General features: G+C 50.5%; 1 protein-coding gene across 6 annotated transcripts in view; it reads left to right on the top strand.

The window, feature by feature from the left end:
* PHC2 (polyhomeotic homolog 2) overlaps nucleotides 1-22,212 on the top strand; it is a gene marked incomplete at its 5' end in the record, with an annotated part of 49,617 nt that overhangs the window by 2,439 nt on the left and 24,966 nt on the right. Inside the window, 7 exons of one of the 6 annotated variants that reach the window (XM_079698331.1) lie at nucleotides 431-589; nucleotides 1,675-1,752; nucleotides 2,201-2,365; nucleotides 4,466-4,552; nucleotides 5,680-5,986; nucleotides 18,557-18,975; nucleotides 19,246-19,411. In XM_079698331.1, coding sequence (XP_079554457.1) covers nucleotides 431-589; nucleotides 1,675-1,752; nucleotides 2,201-2,365; nucleotides 4,466-4,552; nucleotides 5,680-5,986; nucleotides 18,557-18,975; nucleotides 19,246-19,411 — 1,381 coding nt within the window. Of the gene's footprint in view, nucleotides 1-430; nucleotides 590-1,674; nucleotides 1,753-2,200; nucleotides 2,366-4,399; nucleotides 4,553-5,673; nucleotides 5,987-18,556; nucleotides 18,976-19,245; nucleotides 19,412-22,212 lie in introns of all 6 variants that reach the window. The other 5 variants (XM_079698330.1, XM_079698329.1, XM_079698328.1 and 2 more) reach the window with 5 other exon arrangements.

The following is a 22,212-nucleotide window of genomic DNA, read 5'->3' as shown; positions in this document are numbered from 1 at the left end:
TCCCACCCCTTTCCTCCTCTCAGCCTTGAACTTTGGTTCCCTCTGTCACCATCATCCCCGCAGTCCAGTTAGACTCATCTGAGGCTGCAGAACGGCGGGGAAGGGGGTACCTAGCAAGCCTGGCGTGGGACCCAGTGTCACCGGAGGCTTAAAGGACTCCTGTCTCCTGAGCTCCCACTGCCCCAAGAGTTGGTGGTAGCGGCGTGTGTAGCCCATATCGGGGAGGAACAGGGAGCATGTGTGCTGAGAAGAGCTGCTAGATAGGCAAGGCAGGAACGTGTGGAGCTTTGCACACAGTCATCTCCCCGGCTCCCTGGCGAGTGGGGATCGCAGGCCTGGTCCTTATCTGAGCAGCTGGGGAGAGACGGTGTTGAGCAGGCTTGGCCGCAGCGCGGGCTCTTCCCCCCCACCCCCACTCCGCCCTCTGCAGGTGATCCAGCAAGCCTTGCACCGGCAGCCCAGCACGGCGGCCCAGTACCTGCAGCAGATGTACGCAGCCCAGCAGCAGCACCTCATGCTGCAGACGGCGGCCCTGCAGCAGCAGCACCTCAGCAGCGCCCAGCTCCAGAGCCTCGCGGCCGTGCAGCAGGTAAGACGACGTCACAGGAGCACCGCAGATGCCCCCGAAGGGAGGGGCGGGAAAAGCAAGCACCGCACGCGTGTGCCCGTGCGTTCTCTTACCGCGTCCTCACAGAACCACTGCAAAGTGGGTGTGATCGTCATCCCAAGTCCTCTGACAGATGAGGAAAGAGGTTCCGAGAGGCTAAGCGCCTCGCCCGAGGCCACACAGCTCTCAAGCGGGGCGGCTGGACCTCTCCGCCTGCCTCGCCCAAGGAGGGACTGGTGGGGGCCTGCCTCCCCGCCTCACCACACTGCAGGGAGGGGGCCGAGGGTGCGAGGAGGTGTCCACAGGAGAAGGCCATTGCCCATTCAGCTTGCCTGTCTGCCCTCAGTGGCCGAGAAGAGCCCAGTCATGCATTTGACAGAATCTTTATGCACCTGCTGCCTGCCAGAGTTCATGTCGGGCACCGAGCACACCGTGGACCCTGTCCTCTTGCAGCTTGTGTGGGGAGACAGCAAGTAGTCAGAAACACAAATAGACGAGGAGACAAAGTAGCTAGCTACCAGGGTGCTGATAAGCTCTGCAGAAGAGCAGAGCAGCCTGCTGTGGCTGAGTAACAAGGAGGCCCACCTTACGGTGGGTACAGCTGGTGGGGAGGGGGGAGCCTGTCTGCTGGAGGAGCAGTGAAGCTGACACTGCGGGATGAGAAGAAGCCGGCCACGGGGAGGACGCAGGCTGGACGTTCCAGACAGTTCGTGCCCGGTGCTCCATGTGGGGGCCGGTGAGCCGGGTATGATAGAGTGGGTGCGGTGGGGTGGGAGCTGAAGAGAGCTGGAAACATTGGTAACAGTCACAGCTGACGGTTTGAGCGCTTGTATGTAAATGCTCCGCCTCGTGTAATCCTTTCAGCAATCCTACAAGGTAGACACTGTGGTTATCCCCACCTTATACAAGAGGAAACTGAGGCACTCGCTTGAGGTCACGTGGATGAGCCAGAATAAGGGTTTAACTCCTTACCACTGCCCTATAGTGCACCCTGCGGCAGGTGAGAGCCGGGGCGGGATGACTGGAGGAGGTCTGGGCCTCCAGTGATGAGAATTCTCCTTTCCTAGGCAAGCCTGGTGGCCAGCAGACAAGGGAGCACTTCAGGCAGCAGTGTGTCTGCACAGCCCCCCGCCCAGTCATCCTCGGTGAGTAGGATGGGGAACAGCAGGCAGAGCCCACAGCTCCAGGACCAGCTCCTTCCTCTTTGCCCAAAATTCTCTTGGGCTTCCAGACCCAATTGTGGTGAATCCTTAGCCGTGTGCAACCACGGCTGGAACCTGTTACTCTTGCCAGAGAGAAAAATTGCGTGCCGCTTTCTAACTTCTTTTAATAACTCCCCGTCATCTTTCTAATGTCAAGGCTCTCTGTTCATAGCTCAGTCCTCTCCCCATCGGATCCTCCCTGCAGCTCTGCACCTAAGCCAGAGATGCAGCAGCGCTGGGGGAAGATCCAGGGCCCACAGATCAGAGCTGGTCCTAAAGAAGGCTGAATCCACCAAGGGACAGAAGAGGCAGAGAGAAAGAAATGGATGAAGGGGGGCAGAGTTAACCCACAGAACCTCCTGTTTCCTACTTGGCATGTCTCCCTCCTCAGATCAATCTGGCAGCCTCCCCGGCAGCAGCCCAGCTCATCAACCGGGCTCAGAGCGTCAACTCAGCAGCAGCCTCAGGCATCGCCCAGCAGGCTGTACTCTTGGGCAACACGTCTTCTCCAGCCCTGACTGCAAGCCAAGCACAGATGTATCTGCGGGCACAGATGGTGAGTCCCCAGCCTGGGCCGCAGCTCAGGTGGGCCAGGAGGACGGAGGCAGAGAAGTTGGGAGCTGGGCAGTTAGAGAAGCATGGGGATTAGAGAAGGGTGGGGAAGAAGCACTAGGGGGACAGTTGGCAGGGAAGAAGGTGTGGCATAAAGAAGGCGGCCTGGAAGGCTGAGCGGGAGCTTTGGTACAAGCTCCATGACTCAAGGAAAGGCGGGGTTCCAGGCCGAAACAAAGTTACCCATGATGCCTCCTTTCGCTCCCCTCCTAGAGTGAAACAGAACTATCCTCTTCTTATCAGAAACCACTCCCTAAAATTAATTAGGGTAGAGAATGTAGGGATCTGTGCCCAGCTGGTCTGTACACTCAAACACATAAGATAAGCAAGCGCACAAACATCCAAGTACCCTACAGAAGTGGGGTCTTACCCCACTGGGACAGTCCTTGCAGGGACTGGCCACCAGTAGTTCAGGGTCAAAAGTGTGTTCCAGCCCAGGTGGTGAGGGTGGCAGCCAGCTCCGGGACATGCGACTGCTCCACTGACTTCCCAGCTGGGCCCCCATTCCCATCAGGGTCACCCTGTCAGCCATTCATCAGGCGGGCTTGCTTGGGCCGAATGGACTCAGGACGGCATCAGCCCTGCACACGCATACCTAGAGTCCCACCTTGACACCTGTCCCTAAGGTGCAAAGGTCCATAGGAAGCTGAGAGGTTCCTAAGATTTAGCAGGATTTCCCGTGAAAGCAGCAGCATTCGCCCTAGGAGGCAGGCACATCTAGCTCTACGCGGGACTCAGATCACTGTGAGTCCAGCCTCCCCGCCCCCATTCTGAAGAGTTCTCCCTCCAGCTCCTCGACACACTATCCTAAAGACTGTACAGTCCTATCCCTCCCTCGGCTCCTACAGCCGGAACTTGACACTGGGAGCTTTTCTGGGTCCTGCTCCAGCACTTGCATCCTTGACTCTGAGCTCATTGAGGTGCAGGTCCACTCCCGGGGGACAGCCCATTAGACACACGTGTGGACTAGACTTCCACTTCTCCAGGGGGCCGGGCAGCCCATGTGACACCGCCCAAACCTGCTCTGTCTTCAGTTTACCCTGACCCTTGTCCTACTTAACTGCCCCCACTGGAGCCCTGCAGCCTGGCCATGTCCCTGCCCAAAGTGGGGTACTTGCGCTCAGAGGAGCAGACACGCTGTCAGACACCGCATGTCCCCTCGGCCACCGAGCTAGACTCACAGGGGTGGGGGTGTCATGCAGAGACCCTCAGTCCCTGCGCTCCACGGAAGGAGATGCAGACACGAGTACGGCCCTGGGGGCTCTGGATCCTCTACCACTGTTGTCTCTGCGCACGCATTTACACACACACACATACACACACAAACACATAAATACACACACAAATACACATACAATCACATAAATACACACACAAACACGTAAATACACACACACAAACACGTAAATACACACACACAAACACATAAATACACACACATACACACACAAACACATACACACACACAAGCACATAAATACACACACACACACACACACACACACACACAGCCTAATCTGAATTTGACTAAAAAATGGCCAAAAGAATACATCTAGTTTGATCTCTTCTGGTGGAGAGTCCTGTTCTGACCCAGACCCGGAGTCCAGAGCAGGTTAGATTTAGAACATGGTCCCAGGGCATCGGTCTCAGCACAGGGGCCCTGCTCCCCGGGATGCTGCAGAGAGGGACTTGAGGGTGTCCTGCGATTGTTGGTCCCTCTGGGGTGAGCTCTTCGCAGATCCTTCTGAAGTAAACTTGACTTGGGTGCAGCCCCAGAATGGCCCCCCACCCGTGGCCCTTCACTGCCCGGCCTGGGTCAGACCACGCCGAGCCTCTTGAGATTTTCGGGAGATCCCCCTGGGCTCTTTCCCTTTCGTGCCTCCCCGCTTCCCCAGTCCACTCCCTGGCTAAACTGTTGTGTCCTGTGGCTGAGCCCACATTGGGCAGGTAAAAGGCGGCTCGTTTCCTGTGATTCCAGGCCCAGCCAGGTAACCTGGTGCAGGTAGCTAGGAGCCTAGGCGGCACTGTTCCTTTGTCCCCTCAGCTCATCTTCACGCCCACGGCCACCGTCGCTACTGTGCAGCCTGAGCTCGGCACTGGCTCCCCCGCCCGGCCCCCCACCCCCGCCCAGGTGAGGATTCCATGCTTGTGGGAGGGCAGGGGGGTGGGCACCCCCGTAGAGGGGCACTGATTATGGGTATGGGCCCGAGCCCTCGAGGAGCTTTGAATGTCTGGAAAGTTTGGGATGTTCTGGGAAAACAGGTGGGAGACAGGGCGTCCCAATGCTCCTAGACTTGCTCCTTAATTCACTGCTGAGAAGGCTTCGGCCACTCTTGACTCTGCTTCGAGCCCCGAATACAGAGCAGGAGTCAGCAGCATGTCGTGATTGCCAACAACAGTGGTCATCTCTACCTTTTTACCTTACGCCCTCCCCAGGATAACCTCTGTTGTTGTTGCCTTTTAAGAGGAAAATTCCACTCTGGTTACACATGCTAGCACCTCTAGGAATCAGCAAAAATTGCATGGAAGAGGGAGCAAAGATGAGTACTGGGTCCCTTCCTTCTGCTGGGAGCACCCAGACACTGCGGTGGCTGTAAAGATTCTGTGGGCTGCAGGGGAGAGGAACCATCCCCAGCTACAGAATGGGAGGACCCACCTGGTAGCAAGATTATCAGATTTGTCAGATGTGAGTCTGGTACAGCCTCCGTGTGTCCAGCAGAGGGCACCAGGGACCAGGTTGAGTAAGCATGCTCATCCTGGCGTAAACCTGATCCTGAGGACAGGATAATCCTTGGCCTGGGGGACCTTGCTGGTCGATTAACTTTCACTTTTGCCCTGGCCTTTTCCAGTGTGGGAAGCCCCGTGCCCCCCCTGTATCTGGGAATTCTTTCTAAGTGGTATGCAGCCCATCCTGATAGTTTTGGGGGGGAGGGGAGGTAATAGAAGGGAGAGACAGCCCGGCCTCCCTGCCTGGGCCTGCCCCAGGAGGGGCAGACATCCCTGCTCAGAATTTAGCTCTTCTGCTGATGAATTCAATCGCTAGCACTCTTTCTGTCCCCTTTAGAAACTCTGCTCCTGGTTCCTCTTTCAGCCCCTGTCTCATTCTCTCTCTCTCTTTCTTTCTGATTTTAACAACCCACTCTCCTGTTCAGCCATTCATGGATCCATCCCTAACTCCTTCCCTGTATGAATTGTGTGTCAGCATTGCTCCTACCCACATTCTCTGGACTCCTACAGACCCCTCTTTTCCAGGTACAGAACTTGACCCTCCGAACACAGCAGACACCAACTGCAGCAGCCTCGGGCCCTACCCCCACTCAGCCTGTCCTGCCCAGCTTGGCCCTGAAGCCCACGCCGGGTGGTAGCCAGCCTCTGCCTACCCCATCCCAAGGCAGAAACACTGCTCAGGGTTCCCCTGCAGGTGCCAAGCCTGGCATAACTGACAGTGTGACGGAGCCACTGAAGAAAGGAGATGGCAACAGCAGTGTGCCAGGGAGCTTGGAGGGTCGGGCTGGGCTCAGCCGAATGGTACCTGCTGTGGCAACCCACCCCCTCATTGCACCAGGTAAGGGCTCCAGGAAGAAGGATCCTATCCCCGAAAACTCAGAAGGACTATGGGTCAGGGGGAAACTTTCAAACTTTCCTTTTTCCCATGGACATGCTAAGATGTCAGCCATGTGTCTCTCATTCTCCTCTGTTCATCAGCTCCAGATTCTGTTTTAGGCTTCTAGCCTAGCTTTAAAGGAAGCCACATCAGTGGGAATAAATGAGACTGTCTTCACAATGGGCATCATGGTGATTCTCAGAGTACACAATCATAGCTCTTCACTCTGAGAGTGGAGGTTTGGCAGTTAGACTATTTTGAAATTCTCTAAGGGTCAGCAAAAAGGACAAGGGCTAGCCAGAGGCATGTAAGGATCCCACAGGGAGATGAAGAAGTGGGAATCTTATTTTCTCATCATTCAACAGACATTTGTTGACTAATATTCGCCAGTTATGTTGCCAGTTCTGGGTGTACAGAGATAAATAAGACGTGGGCCCTGCCCTCCCAGGAGGGCACAGTCTGGAGAGACAGACAAGTACAATGCAATATAGGGTGATAAGTACTATAATAGATGTGATCACAGAGGCACTACATAGCCTGGCGGACAGGAGCCAAGAAAGCCTTGCTGGTGACGGTGACACTTGAGAATAAATCTTGCAGATTAAAAAAGTAATAATCCAGCAGATTACTTGTGAGGCAGATTCTGTGAAGGGGATGAGTCAGTATTCCCTGGGGCTAGACTCTTTCCCTGCCTGCTAACATTCTCCCAGTGCTGCCTATTGTAGGCAATCTTTAATGAGAAAATCTGCCAAGAGCCCCAGAAGCCAGACTTATCAGTCTCGGGAACAAGACCAAGCTGTTACAGCACAGAAATGTAGTGGTGGACCACGTGGCTTTGCATTAAAGAGAGACTCACCCTGGTCACATCCCTGAAATAACCACTAACCCTCTGTCCTCATGCAGACTATTTTACCATCCAATCTAACCTGCATTTTTTTTTCTTGAGAGCCTACTTTATGCTTGTTACTAGACTAACCAAGATGGTCAAAATGTGATTTCTTACCTAAAGGAGTGTGCAGTCAAAAGGAGGGAGCCAGATATATAAGCAAATCCATTCGATTTCATAAATACCATTGTAGGAGTAAGTATGAGGTAAGTGTGGGCCCAGGTGGGCACCTCAGTGCCAGACAGGAGGGGTCAGAGATGCTGTCCCTCCAAGGAAATGGCACTGAGTATTGAAGCAGGAGTCATTTCCCCAGCAGACAGAGGAGGGGAAGGTATTCTAGACAGACAGTGGGAGGCGTGCTGGGGAGAATCTGAATTCAAGTCCTTTATTCACCCTTTTGAGGCTTCAAGGACAGATGTGGTCTTAGCCTCCAGTGGTCACTCTGAGCTGAAGCAGGCACCTCCCTGCAGAGGCCTGACTGCCCTGTGGCTCCAGGCGATTCTCACTGTCCGGCATTGCTTTCTCCAGAGACTAGTCTAGCCTCTTCCTTTTATGAAGAAAGAAACTGAGGCTCAGAGGGTAAAGTCTGGAGGGTCTTACCCTGAGCTGATAGCAGCTGAGACTAGAGCAAGGAACCCAAATTAACATTTCTTCTACCTTCCCATGCAACCTACAAACCCTAGAGCATCATCTGGGCTTCAGGACTTCCTGAGAACCCCATTTCTGCCCAGGCCAAAATGTAACCTCTCCCTAGATCTAAACCAGCCCCCCAGATTCTAAGGACCCTTCAAAGGAAGGACCAGTCCTTAGGGTTCTTCCTAAGGCTCCTAGGCAACCCTGGGGCCTCAAGAAAGCTGGATAGAAAGGGGACAAGCCCTGATAAAAACCTCTGATGTAGACTAGATAATATGCTGGGCTTTTTTATGTACCTCACCTCTTTTGACCTTCAAAAGAACCCTGTAAGGTAGATGCTTTTATCCATTTAACAGATGAGAAAACTGAAGCTCAAAGCGGTTACCCAAGAACTTACTATAAGTGTCACTCAAAGTCACATCAGTATTGCACAGCAGAACTGGAAACCAATTCCTCGTCTGGCTGAGTCAGATCCTATGTTCTTAATCATCAAGCCATATTTGCCTCTCTCAGTTCTTACAGTGGGGCTTCCTAAGCCTTTCTTATTCCTGACCCAAAGCTCGAAGAGCCTTGACAGTTCTAAGATTGTTCTGGGTTTTACAGAGTCTAGTGGAGGCCTCTCTTCTCTTGAGCCTGGTAAAGGAGAAGGCCCGTGAGTTACAGACTGAGGTCCAGGGCCCCAGCTGTGGCCTGAGACTTAACAGCATGTGGCTATAGGCAGTACAGAGACCAGTGGTTCCCCAGAACTTGCTATGGAGCCGCTGTGAGCTGCAGACCACAAAGACCGTCTCCCCAGTGAGACGAATCAGTAGGCTTTGCATTGTTCCTGTCTCCCACCATCCCCTCCTATTCTTCCCTTCCTCTCCCACCCCTTCCTCTCCATGAGTCCACTCCTCATCCCCACCGCCCAAAAGGAAGGCAGCAGGGACATTTAAGATGCTGCAGACCCTCTCAGGGCCTCTAGAACAAAAAAAAGACTGAAATAATCCTCCTGACCTGATGCGGGGCGGCCTGGAGCAGCACCTGCCTTGGGTGCCACAGTTCCCCAGCGAGGAGGTAACTTCTGGCCTCCTGCCCAGCCAACAGACTGCGAATGAACGGAGGGATCAGAGTGCGTGCGCATGCGTGTGTGCGTGTGTGTGTGTGTGTGTGTGTGTGTGTGTGTGTGTGTGACAGAGAGAGAGAGGGATGGGGAGCAGAGTGGCAGGTTTTTGCTATTGGAGCATTGTTTTAGCTGGCTGGCTGGTTGCCCCCAGGGAAAGTAACCAGTGGAGACTTGTGGCGGAGGCAGTGCGGAGAGGAGAGCAGGGAGGAATGCGTTCTCCCGGGGGCTGTTTCCTCCCGGAGCAGGCAAACGCTCTAGTCCCAGCTGGGACTGCTCCCACTGACAGCTGTTTGGGGGCAAAGCCCCTCCCCCATGGCAAGCTCCCTGCTGTTCCTGCTCCTGTCACCTTGGCAACGGGCTTCTTTAGGCTCCACAAATAGAAAAGGTCCCTTATGCCCTGAAAAGGCGTGGGTTGGTGGGTGGGGGAGGGGCGTAGGAGGCGGAGAGCAGAGCAGAGAGGTTGGGTTTCTCGGTGATCTGAGGACCCAACCAGGAGGGCAGAAGAGGCGCAGGCTGCAAGGTCCCATGGGCCTGGCTTCCAGAGGCGCCAAGACCTGGGGGAGCTGGGCCACAGCTCCTGATAGGAGGCTTGGTTCCTGGAGTCCTCATTCTAGGGGCTAAACTCAAGGCCTTGGATGCACATGCAGGCTCAAAGGTGAGGAGAAAGTGGCTGCCAGGAGGGAGATGCTGTGATAAAAGAGAACTGTCCTGTCATTGAAAAGCCTGGGCCCTTTTCACACAATTGTGCTCCAGATGCCAGGTCTTTGTTGTGTCTCTTCATCCCTCCTCAGGTCTCTGGAAGGAGAGAGAATTCATTGTTGGGAAGGCCTGCCACACAGCGGCTTTGTTTTATCACAGAGAGGGTTTTGTGTCAGGGAGTGGTGATTCTGTCTGTGATAGGCGGGACAGTGTGATGTGTGCGGATTCCAGGACTCTTGGGTACCATATTTCCCTCCCAAAGCAGCTGCCAGACTGTAGGGTAGGTGCACTTTTACTTAGAGAATCCAGCAGAAACCAAAACACGCATGTGGGCCTGTTATCTAGCTGGAATCAGATCCCCTACAATTTTGATGTTAAAATCATGCAGCCAGCCATGAAAGTCATTTCATTTATCCACTGTAGGATCAGATTTAGATTACTAACCATCTCCTCCTTATACTAGGGGGGGAAAGCCAGCAGATGTCAGAGGAGGAGTTTTATATTTTGCTGAACATTTCTCACCATGGGTGTGTGTGGGTGGGTGGGTGTATGGGTGGGTGAGAGAGAGAGAGAAGAAGCAGACTGTGTTCCTTGGAACTGTTGAACATTCCTTCTTTCCTGAAATCCTTCACCCTAAGCTCCTATTATGTTACTTCCATGGTTGCTGCCAGTAATAATAATTATTACCAGTTAATGAACAACCATGTTCCAGGCACTGTACTAAATGCCTAACCTACATACCTCATTTAATCTTAGCAATAATTATTCATCTCACAAATGAAGAAGATATGGCTCAGAAAAAAATAATTAACTACCATTTCCATATAGCTTTTCTCTCTTTAATTGTTCAATTCAGCTCAACAGATATTCATTTAGCACCTATTAGGTGCCAAACGTGATGCCAACCATATGGGCGTTAGAGTTGAACAAGTGTATAGTCTAAGGGTGGTTGTGGAAATTTGAGTCGTGCCTTGAAAAACGAGTACGTTTCCAGAACAGAACTGAAGGGGGATTATCTCAGCTGGCACTGGGAGGCACTATGCCCAGAGCGGCCACGTGTGCCTGTGACCATCTGTGTGTGTAGGTGGCCCTGCTGCCCCTTGCTTTTCCCTGGCCCCACTGCCATTAGCTGTGAGACTCCCAAAACACTCTCTCCATCCCCCTTGTGTTTGACTTCAACACCTACGTTTTCAGACACCTGCTCCCTGTCCACAGATGACTCCTCAATGCATGTCCATCCCTGTCCTCCTCCCCTCTCCCCAGAGATTTCCAGCTGTCTATAGGATATGCCCACATGGATATCGCCCCACCAGCAAACACATTTTTAAAATTTGGAGATTCATAAATAAAACAAAAACCAAAACCTGGAAGTCCTCCTCTTCAGAAAGGTCCCCCTTTCCCAGTTCCTGGCTGCTGTCCACAGTCATCAGGTATTCCTAGGCTCAGGCTTACAATCTCAGGGTTGTTTTGACTTCATTTTCCTTCATCGGAGAGGCAGGGTGTTATAATGGGAAAAGCATAGACTTCGGAGTTAGATGTGGTTTCAGACCCCAGCTTCATCACTTACTAGTTTTATGACTGTCATCAAGTTACTTAATCTCTGGGCTTCCCTGGTGGCGCAGTGGTTGAGAGTCCGCCTGCCAATGCAGGGAACACGGGTTCGTGCCCCGGTCTGGGAAGATCCCACATGCCGCGGAGCAGCTGGGCCCGTGAGCCATGGCCACTGAGCCTGCGCGTCCGGAGCCTGTGCTCCGCAACGGGAGAGGCCACAACAGTGAGAGGCCCGCGTACCACACACACACAAAAAAAGTTACTTAATCTCTGTAAATCTCGATTTCTTCATCTGTAAAACAAAGATGGTTATATTTACAACAGACTGTAAAAATGGATGCGATGGCTGCAGAAGTGATCAGATATCTACCGAGTAGGCTCACAGTAGATGTCCGTTCCCTTTCCCTCCTTATTCCCACCCTCCATCACTGCCCAGTTTATCATCAGGTTCTGACCATATTTCCTACGTGTCGGCTCCCGGCTTTGCTTAAGGCCTGCTGACCATACGAGGCTTAACTGACCACGAGAACATCCTGCTCATAGCTGCCAGAATCACCTTCCTCAGAGACTCCTTTCTTGTTTAGAAACCTTCGCTGGGTCTTTATTTCCTACTCTGTCGGTCACAGGAGGGATTCAATAATCAGCACATTAACGACTTCTGACCGACTGACTCTGACTCTGGGGTGGGAGACTTCAAGACCCCCCAACTGCCCCTTGAACCACTCTCATCGCTCCCAGCTCCCTCGCATAGATCCTCTGCCTCGCCTTCCCCACTACCCCCCGCCCACCTTTGTAACTTACTTGACCCGCACAGACCTTCTACCTCCCCACCTTCTGGCATAACACTCCCCCTTCGTTGTCCGCTCCTCCAAGATTACCTCCAAAGTTCTCAACAGCCCCCAACTAACACTTGAAGGCCTGCCGTTTCAACTTGAGCTCGCTGACTGCGCCATTCGCTCACCCGTCAGCATTTTTTTGAGCATTTGTGAGATACAGGGCACCATGCCTCATCTGTCAGGGGAAGCCAACTTCCCCGGAACTTGCTGCACTGTGGAAGTCTCCCGGAAACAACTCTCTCTCCTTGCTTATAAAGTGGGAATACCGCCCATTTGCCTCAGAGGCTGATTGTAAGGAATAAATGAGACTCAAATTAGGAGAATGATTTGAGAAGTTCAAAACAATATACAAATAGCAGGTAGTATTTTAAGAATAGCCACCATTTATTGTGCATCTTCTCAGTATGAACAAAGGCAGGGAACCTCTCCTCTTTGTGGTTGAAGCATAATATTCCATTTGATACTAACGACTGCTCTATGAAGTATATATCACCATTTGCAGAACAGGAAGTCAAGATTCAGAGAGGTTAAACAATTTGTCTTAAGTTGCACAGCCTGTAGGTGGCAGAACCAAGATTCAAACCAGATCTGTCTGACTCTAAAACCGACACCTTTAGCCACTTATGCTGTATTCTCATCCCTCTACCAAGGGTGGGTAGTTTCTCTTTTTTTGTTTGTTTTTTGGTTTTTTGCGGTACGCGGGCCTCTCGCTGTTGTGGCCTCTCCCGTTGTGGAGCACAGGCTCCGGACGCGCAGGCTCAGCGGCCATGGCTCGCGGGCCCAGCCGCTCCGTGGCATGTGGGATCTTCCCGGACTGGGGCACGAACCTGTGTCCCCTGCATTGGCAGGCGGACTCTCAACCACTGTGCCACCAGGGAAGCCTGGGTAGTTTCTTTTCTAATGCTTCAAGCTGTCTTATAAGGAATCCTGCTCACAGAGGATATTTGGTGGTTTTGCCAGGTAGTTGCACAGCAGGTCTGAAGACATTAAGGCATAGACAGCCCACCATAGAGTGCCTCTGAGGTCAGCAGACCTGTTTTTGTAAACTTGTTTCCTCTTATGGGGAAATTCCCTTAGCTCTATTTCCCCTCTCCTATTCCTCCTACCCCTCAGCCTGGAAGGACTGCATCTGGGAAAATTCACGTGCTATTGCTTTCAGTCTTCCTAAAAGGAGCTTTCTTGTCTAGTTATGTGTATGTGGGACTCTGACCTCTAGAGTCAGCCTCAATCTCAGTCACTCCCCGAGGCCTGATCACATGAGACATCTTTGGAGATGAGCAGCCTCTGGAGAGTGCTGGCATCATTTAGACCCACCCATCATTTTGCCTGTTCTCTGGCTGCTCCTGCATAGTTGTCCCGGGTTCAGCTGTACAGGATGCCCTGTGGGTCCTTGAAAGCACCGGGGTATACAATGCCTCCAAGTCTTCCCACGTGCTCTTCCTTTCAGCATCTTCTGAACTCTGAGTCATGCTAAACACTTACTTCCTCTGGGAAGCCTTCTCTGCTTTCCTTCCCAAGCTGAATCCCCTTTTCTGTGTTCTCAGTAGTCTGTGCTTATCTCCTGTCATAACATTTACCAAGTTATATTGAGAGTGTCTGTTTTCCAGCTATCTCTTTGACCAAACTGTAACCTATTCTAGGGACCATGTTTTAGCCAGCACCAAACATGGTAGTTGGTCTATAGTAGGTGCTTAGTAATGTTTGTTGAGTGAATGAATGGTTGAAAGTATCTCTTCACTTAACTCTCTAAACCTTGAAGAGTAGTGGGTTGTAAAAAGTTGTGCCATTCCTCTCTCACAGGCACCCTCCTCTCACCCATGGTCCAGGTAACTCCAAACTCTAGTCAAGTATTGCAGATCAGAGAAAAATAAGTGTTTGAGCAAACCTCCAGCCTACAACTGGGAATGCTTGCAGCTCCCACGTACTTTGAGACAAGAGTCCCAGCATTTCTGGACAGTGAGCTGTTTCCTGCATCTCTGAAGACTTGGGATCAATCAAGATCCATTACTGATCACAAGTTCTGGCAGTGGATGCAGCGAAGGGGGCGTGCCAGTAAGCCATCACAGCCAGCCCTCCTGCATTGGGGCCTTAATCCTCTTGTTGCTAACCAACTGTTAGGGGAACAGTGAATTGGTCTCTTCAGATTCTAAGGAGGCCGTCAAGGTTAGAGCACCAGATGGGAAGGTGAGCATTGCCTGGAGTCTCTCCTTTTAACTGGGCCCTAATTTGTTGAGGCCCTAGGCCGGCGCCTCCTCTGCTCCCTGACAGAAAGGGCTGATGAGGCCTTCCAAAGCCGTGGCTGAGGTCCCATGGAACCAACCCTTTGTTCCTTAGAAGCAGTGAGCTTTCCAGCTGCAGGGGATGGGGCAGCCAAAATAGGTGCAAGCGAGAAATGAAGCTACTGGACTGTAGGAAAAAATAAAGGTCCAGAGTGATTTCTGTGTATTCATATTTCATAAGCCGATATGCCCCATCCTAGCTGTAGTGAAGAGGGATGTGGCCTCCTCTGGTATTGTGGCTTCAGTGGGAATTGCCCACCTTCACCACCCCACGCTGAGCCGGGAGGACGTGGGAGAGGGAGGAGAGTCCATCGATCTCACCAGGATCGGCAGCAGACAGTTGCCAGGCATCCACAGAGGTAGATTATTATGTTGGACAATGTGGAAGGGAAAAGAAACATTAAAAACCTAGTTCAATTAAAGCACATCTTTTAAGTTTAAAAAAAAAAAACGTAGAACAAGTCTTTAACTCAAAAAGCATCTAGTCTGGTCGGATAGATAGGAAATAAACACATAAAAGCATAAAAGTATTCCAGTTTAAGACACCACTGATCATAAGACCCACCATTATTTTTTTAACTCTAAGAAAGGAAAGCACTACCAATTAAACCAACATCATCAACTGTAATATGCATCCCAATTCAAAAGATGTTAAAGTGGAGGTGGGGGGTAAGAATCGATTTTTAAGAATCAATGAAATACACATACAAGATAGTACATGTTAAATCACAAATGAATCAAAGAAACAAACAAAGTGTTCAGGACTTCTGAGGGAAAACCCATAACTGAGGGTTAAGACAAAGAGAGAAAACACGAGCTGAGCCTGGGCCAAAGAAGCTTCTGCTTTACTGAGATCACTGAAGTGGAAGGAGGGCATTCCAGAAAATGGAAGCACTGAAATCACAGCCAAAAAGGCACGGGGGAGGTGATGTTGTACAGACAATGAGCAGAGAAGCTAGGGTGGGTGAAGGTGAGGGCAGGAAGGTGGTGAGCAGAGGCTGGACAGGAGGAGAGGCTTCAATAAACCAGAGTGCTGATAAAACCAAAATGGCCGGGCTTCCCTGGTGGCGCAGTGGTTGGGGGTCCACCTGCCGGTGCAGGGGACGCAGGTTCGTGCCCCGGTCCGGGAAGATCCCACATGCCGCGGAGCGGCTGGGCCTGTGACCCGTGGCCGCTGAGCATGCGCGTCCGGAGCCTGTGCTCCGCAGCGGGAGGGGCCACAGCGGTGAGAGGCCCGCGTACCGCAAAAAAAAAAAAAAGAACCAAAATGGCCTGTGGGGTTACCCCCATTTCATCCATATTCTGACTCTGAAGAGGAAAAGTTCTGCAGGACAAACAAGCTAGAGTCCCACCATGTTGTCATTCATTCATTCATTCGTTCAGCAGTACTGATTGAGCATCTACTAAATTCCAGGTACTTTGGAGGAAACAAATCCTAAATTCTGCCTATCAAGGGGAGATAAGTCATTTACGGAGATAACTATGAGGTATAGGTATCCTCATTACTCCCACTTTAAAGATGATGGCACAGAGGTCCAGGGAGGCCCAGTGACTTGCCCAGCCTCCCACAGGAGGACAGGGGTGATGAGAATTTGATTTATGGCACTCTAGACAGTATGAGACAAGGCACAAACTTCTGTACAGGGGACAGTGGACAGAAAAGATTGCTTGGATCAAAGAAATAATAAAAATTGAAAGGTTAGTTTATGTTGTAGGAAGATCTTGAATGTCAGGATCTTTGGGTAACCTCAGACAAAGGAGAGTCCCTGATGGCTTTTAATCAGGGATCAGATCTGTGCACTCAGAAGATTAATTTGTGATCTATCTACAAGGCGGATTATAGAGAGAAGAAACTGGAATCAGACCAATTAGAAAGCTGTTACAACACTTTAAATGAAAGGAATTTGACCCAGGATAATGCTTGAGTTAAATCATGGTCTTGGCTTTTTATTAACCTTGAAAGGTTAAGGATGTACACTCCCCTCAAAATACCTTGGGGTCTTTGATCTATGAACTTATCGAAGCCATCATGAACTTTGTTTCCAGCCTTGGCATATACTAGCATCATTTGTTCTAAAACAATGGCCTTAGGGTTTCCACATGCAGCATGGGGTCGGGGAGAGAGTGGGACAGAGAGGAGGCCCCGGGATCAAGGGCCGCAAAGCCAACAGTTGCCTCTCCCAATCTTGGTAAACAAAGGTGTACTGCGCCTAACTACACTCTTTATGCTCTATAGATCTAGACCCTTCTTCTCAAACCTTCCCTTTTCCACCTTATAAATCCTGAATTTTAAACTCTTTTCCTATGATAGCCACCCCCATCAGATTGTATGATCGCTAGTCCAAACCTCTTCTCTCACAGTTAAAACCCCGAAGTCCTGGGAAGGAAAAGGACCTGTCTCAGGCCACACAGCCAGTGGGTAGCGGGACAAGCCTCTGACTCTCCTAGCCTCTCTGAGCTGCACCATCTCCAGCTCTCAGCTCAGACCGGCAGCCCCTAGAGGGACTCTGTTCCCCCGGCAGGAATTCATGGTTTTGTAATAAGGGAGAACAAGGTTTACTTGTGTCTTCAGTGACGCTGCCCATTCTGCAGAACTTTTTAGCCTCTAGAGACTAGCCAGGCACTTCATGGCATCTGCGGTATCTCTCCAGTGTCTTAACAACGGTCATCTTAAAAATCCCTAATTATTAAGTTTGCCTGACTAACAGTCTTGGCCTGATTGCTAAGTTTGAGCTATTCAAGGTGAAATTAGGAGACAAGGCTCAGGGTGAGGTCAGGGGCAATTCGTAATCACCAAATGCCTGTTGGCAATTTCCATTTGGACATTCTGCCATCACCTCAAGCCCCACACATTTCTCTCAAAACCTCATGGCCGTCCGTGTTTCCCCCTCCCATCTTTCCCTGTCATCCAGGTTACAGCCCGCGGGCCAACCATACTCCCTCCTCTGCCTACAGCAGTCGGTCACCAAGGAGCATTTTGTGTCTCCTTTACCACCTCGTTTCTGTCCTTTCCATTCTTATTGGCATTCTGCTTGGAACTCTGTGTTGGGTTGTGATGAGATAGGTGGAAACTTGCTTGTAAATGGACAGAATTCAAGAAAAAAGGTACCTCCCCTAACTCTGTTTGAAATCTGCTTACTTTGCACCTGTGTCACAGGATCCTTTTTAAATGTTAGCTCAGGACCCAGAATTTGCATTCCCCTCATGGGCTGGGAGCCTTTGGTTGTAAAAATCCATTTGTGAGCTTCCAGCTGTGGCCCTCTGTGCTTTTGCATGGCACAACGCCTCTCTGCTGGCCCTCCAGCTGTGGGAGTCCCTGCAGAGGACAGCTTTTAGGCAGGACAGATTCAGCTGAGCAGCCCTCATGCTAAGCTGGCCTGGATGCCACTAGACAGAGAGTGAGCGGCTTGAGGACAATCAGTCTCTGAGCTGAATTTCCTGAACCCCTTCTGTCTATAAGGCATGAGCTGGACACAGGAGGGATAACTAAAAAGTAGAAGGATCCTCACCTCAAAGAGCTAGCCTGGTTAAAATGGAAGAAGAAAGGACAAGCAGCAAATGGCAACACATGAATTCCAGTTCAGGACAATACGTTTGTTTATTTAGCCCCCATCTAATATTAGGCATCATGCAAAGTTCTGGATAAAGAGATATGTGATAGTTTCTGATCACGAGGGGTTCATGATCTGGAAGGGAAGACAGCTAAGAAACAATTATAATCCATTGCGAGACACATCATTATGGTAGAGGTGAGCCCAGGATACTCAGAACCTAAGCCAAGACTGAAATAATAATTTTAATTATCTGACTGAATATATGAATTAAATGATTGACGATGACCATGTGCCAGGCACTGTGCTGTGCACATTATGTCATTTTTCTCTCGTTTTATTCGCACAGCCTTTTTCTTCTTTCATCCTTACAACTTTCTGGGCAAGAGCTGTTTTTGTTTCTGGTTCTCAGACAAGGCAGCTGAGGCCTAGAGAGGTTAAGCAGCTAGCCCAAGGTCCCCCACTGGGTAACAGAAGGAACCAGTGGTCCATCCCAGGCTGCCTCCCCACAGAGCCTGAGGACCATGTGTGCAACTGGTACTCCCTGGAGGGGGCCCAGCCTGAGCAGAGCCAGTGGGGTGAATAAGATCCAGCCTTACTGGGCTGAGCTGGGCGATGGGAACCTGCACCTGTCGCAGGCCCAGAGAAAAGCGAGTGAAGGACATGGAGGAGAGAGAACATAGCACACTGCAGAATCCAGTGTTTCTCTCAGCCGTTGGAATGATCAAAGAAGGCTTCACAGAGGAGGTGAGCTTTGCATTGGCCTTTGAGGGACAGCCAAGGGCCCAATGTTTCGGCATAGGAAGAAAGCAAGAAAACAGAGAGAGAAGGCCAGGCCATGGCAATGGTCAGGCCAGGCTCTAGGTGAAAGAGGAAAGAGATGAAAGCAAGAACACCAAGTTTGGAAAGCCTTCTTTATGTGGATGTGGGAGGGGGCACAGCAGAAGGTGACACCGAGCCATGCCACCTAACCTGGCCTCCCCCTCTTCAGCCTATGCTCAGCTGCAGCCACACCAGCTCCTCTCCCAGCCGTCCTCAAAGCACCTGCAGCCCCAGTTTGGGATCCAGCAGCAGCAACAGCAAGCATCACAACAGCCGCCACCGCCCCAGCCATCACGGCCAGCGCTCCAAGCCCCATCCCACCCCCAGCTGGCCTCGGTCCCTCCAAGCCTGGCCCTGCAGCCTGGCCCCGAAGCCCATGCCATGCCGCTAGGCCCAGTCCCATCCACCCTGCCTCTTCAGTGTCCCGCTGCCAACCTACACAAGCCTGGCAGCGCTCAGCAGTGTCACCCCCCCACGCCAGATGTCGGGCCTCACAATGGATACCCTGAGGGCCTGTCTCACACCCCTCAACACAGGTTCCAGCATGCCTCGGCTGTCATCTTACAGCTGCAACCTGCTTCGCCAGTGGTGAGTAAGCCAATCCCAAGGTCCAGGGAACAAAGTGGGAGGACACAGCTCAGGCAATCCCGTGGCCCCCATTTGGATGTGTGTCTGGGTGGGCTGAGTGTTGAAGTCCTCTCTGAGTATTCCAGGAAAGAAAAGGGGCCTCTCCCTAATTTGGGGCTGGCTAAATCTTAATGTCCTTGCCTTCTACCCAAGCTCCATGGAAACGGGGGACGTGTCCAGGAATGTAGAGGCAATTCACGCGAAGATCATCTCTGTCCTGTCCTTTAACAGCCCCAGCAGTGCACCCCCGATGACTGGAAGGAAGTGGTACCTAGAGAGAAGAGTGGGCCTGAGACTCGGTCTGGCGCATCACCGCATCAGCAAGCCATCGTCACTGCCATGCCAGGTGGCCTGCCTGTACCCAAGAGCCCGAACATCCAGCAGTCCCCAGCTCATGGTATGAAGTGTAGCGGGACCCTCGGGGGAGGGGAGAGCATTGCCTTGCTTGCCACCCCCGGCACATCTCACTTGGGCATCTAGAATGGGAGGGAAACTACTCCAACCCCCAAGAAGCAAGAAAGAAGCTGGGTAGGTGGAAACAGAGAGAGGATTGAGAAGATGAAGCAAGGACAAAGAAAGGGGACCCAGAAGGCATAAAGGAGAAAGAAAAGGAGAATTGAAAGTTCTAGATGAAGCTTGCCTGTCATTGCTGTCAGGTGTATCTGCATATCCGTATGCCTGGTTGAGGGTTCACCCAGGGATCCAGTTGTCTCAATCCTCTGCTCTGCTTGGTATGAGAGTGCGTTCTTGAAGTTGGCAATATGACAAGGTGGCTGTGTAGTGCAGAGATGAGGGAAATGCTTAGGGGGAGCTAGGAGGGGATTCAGAGTGGGTTCAGCTCATGGAAAGCATCTTTGAAGGAACGGTGCTCAGCTCTGGGATCCCCACCTTCTGTCTGTGAGTGTTCAGTGACAGGAGGGCTTCTCCTAGACCTGGGTTTTAGGAGACTCTGCTGATCCCTCTACCCTGACGAGAGGATCACAGCAGTACCTCTGCCTTCACAGTGATCCCTTCGCTTTCCTTTCCTTCTCTGCCAGTGTGCACAGCAATCTTGGCCCAGATCTCAGAGACATTCTGGGCCATGGGCTGCCTACAACTCAGGGAGGCAGTTCCATCATTGGACTAAATGTGTGCTGGGAGTGGGGTGGGGAGAGCCAAGAGAAAAGGGGTTTGGAAAACGGAAGAAGGAGGAATGAGAAGAAAAGTACTTTGGGACAAAGTAGTTATAAATGTCCTATAAGGAATGGAGGGTGGACTCAAGGAAAAGGAAAGCAAAGGAATATGAAGAAAAAAACATTAGAAAAATTAAAAGACAGCAAGGAGGTCAGCATTCTCTTGGCAAACTTGCAATGATAAGGAGCTCACCATTTTGAAAAGCAGCCCATTCTATTGTAGGATTGCTCTAATTATCAGAAAGTTGCTCTTCAAATTAAGCCAAAATCTGCTGTCCTGGAACTCCCACCACTGGCTGTGATTCTGTCTTGTGGATTGTCCATCTCCTACAGTGTGTATAGACAGTTATCATGTCTCTTTCCTCTCCCCCATTAAAAAAAGAGAAAATCTCCAGGCTAAATATCTGAGATTTATTTCATTTTCTACCCATCACACATCCAGACCTCCCATTCCCACCATGCTGATCATTCTTGTCTAGCTACATTCCACCTCTCCACTAATTCCCTTAAAGTGTGATCCCCAAAATGAAGCACATTAATTCCAAATACAAAAAGCCGCTAGTCACCCTAGGTTGGCACCTAGACTTAGCTTTATAAGCCCTTCAAGGGACAGAGGTCTGCATGGTATAGTAGAGAGGAACTAAAATTCGTTGAACACCTATGTGCCAAGTTCTGCTCTAAGTTTTCCTTTACTCACTCATGATAACCCTGAGAGATAAATATTATTGTCCCCATTATTTAGAGGAGGAAACAAAAGCTTGAAGAGGCTCCAGTTCACACAGCTATGAAAGGGCAGCACCATGATTCTGGCTCCAGGGGTAATTCCCTCACCTGCCTTCAGCAGGACATCGCACCTATGGCCCCACGTTAACTCCCCTGACCCAGGGGAATGATACCCTTAGTTCACCTAGCACTGTGTCACCTGAATTCCAGAGTGGTTGGGTTTGGTTTTTGTTTCTGTCTTTGTTTTTGTGGTTTCTTTTTACATGGATTGCTATCATTTCAGGTCTCCTCCATCTCAAACTTGTACAATTTATATTGTGAGCCAAAACATGATTAATTTTATCTGTTAACCGTTATCTTGTGAATTTAGCCCACAGTTCCAGGCTAGCCAGAAAATGGTAATAGTTAACAGGTAACATTTAATGAGTCCTCTCTGCCAGCTTTACATGCAATTCCTCATTTAATCCTGACAGTAACCCTCTGAAGCAGGAACTTTTATCATGCCCATTTTAAAGATAAGAAAACTGAGGCACAGCAAGAATAAGTGGTGGGGCAGGAATGTTTTATATCTGAATTTTGTCACTCATTATACTAACTCCTCTGCTTAACTTTGCCATCCGTAAATTATACAGCGTGTTTTCTTTGTCTTTAACCAATTTGCTGATAGAAATATTGAATAGGACCTGACTGAAGACACATCCCCTGTCTGCAGGTTGGTGATAATCAACAGCCTTTGTTCAAGTATTTGTTATCCAACAACCTCTGAATGAACTGACATTTGCCTCCCTTTCTTCATCTTGTCTAGAAAGCTCTCAAAAATCTCTTTCTGAAATCTAATCTAGATGATACACACATAACAAAGCATCTTGCTCCTGAGGTTCTATCTCATGAGAAAAGTAAGTTTTGCACAGTGGAAACAATTGTCAACCACCCAAGATTTAAATATTCATTCTGTATATGTTTGAATGCCTGCTCTGTGCAAAGCACTGTGGGGTGGGAGGTAATAAATACATAGAGAAATAAGGTCTGTACCCCTACCTTCAAGGAGCTTAAAGTCCTCTGGGAAAGATGAGAAATGCACAGGAAAAAAATACAGTAAAAACTAAGATATGATAAATGGCATAGAACGATTGTGGGTAAAATGCTTTAAAAGGTAAGAGAGAAAAGTTACTGCCAAGTAGAGATTATCAGGATAGATTGCAGGGAGGAATGGCATTGTTCTAGAGCGAGGGTTGGCAAACTACATCCCGAGGGCCAAATTCATCACATCACCAGTTTCTGTACAGCCCACAAGCTAATAATG

This window comes from Hyperoodon ampullatus, assembly GCF_949752795.1.
Source record: "Hyperoodon ampullatus genome assembly, chromosome: 2".
In the NCBI taxonomy this organism is placed as follows: Eukaryota; Metazoa; Chordata; class Mammalia; order Artiodactyla; family Ziphiidae; genus Hyperoodon; species Hyperoodon ampullatus.
Note: the sequence above shows the minus strand (reverse complement) of the source record. Positions and strands in the feature narration are given on the sequence as shown.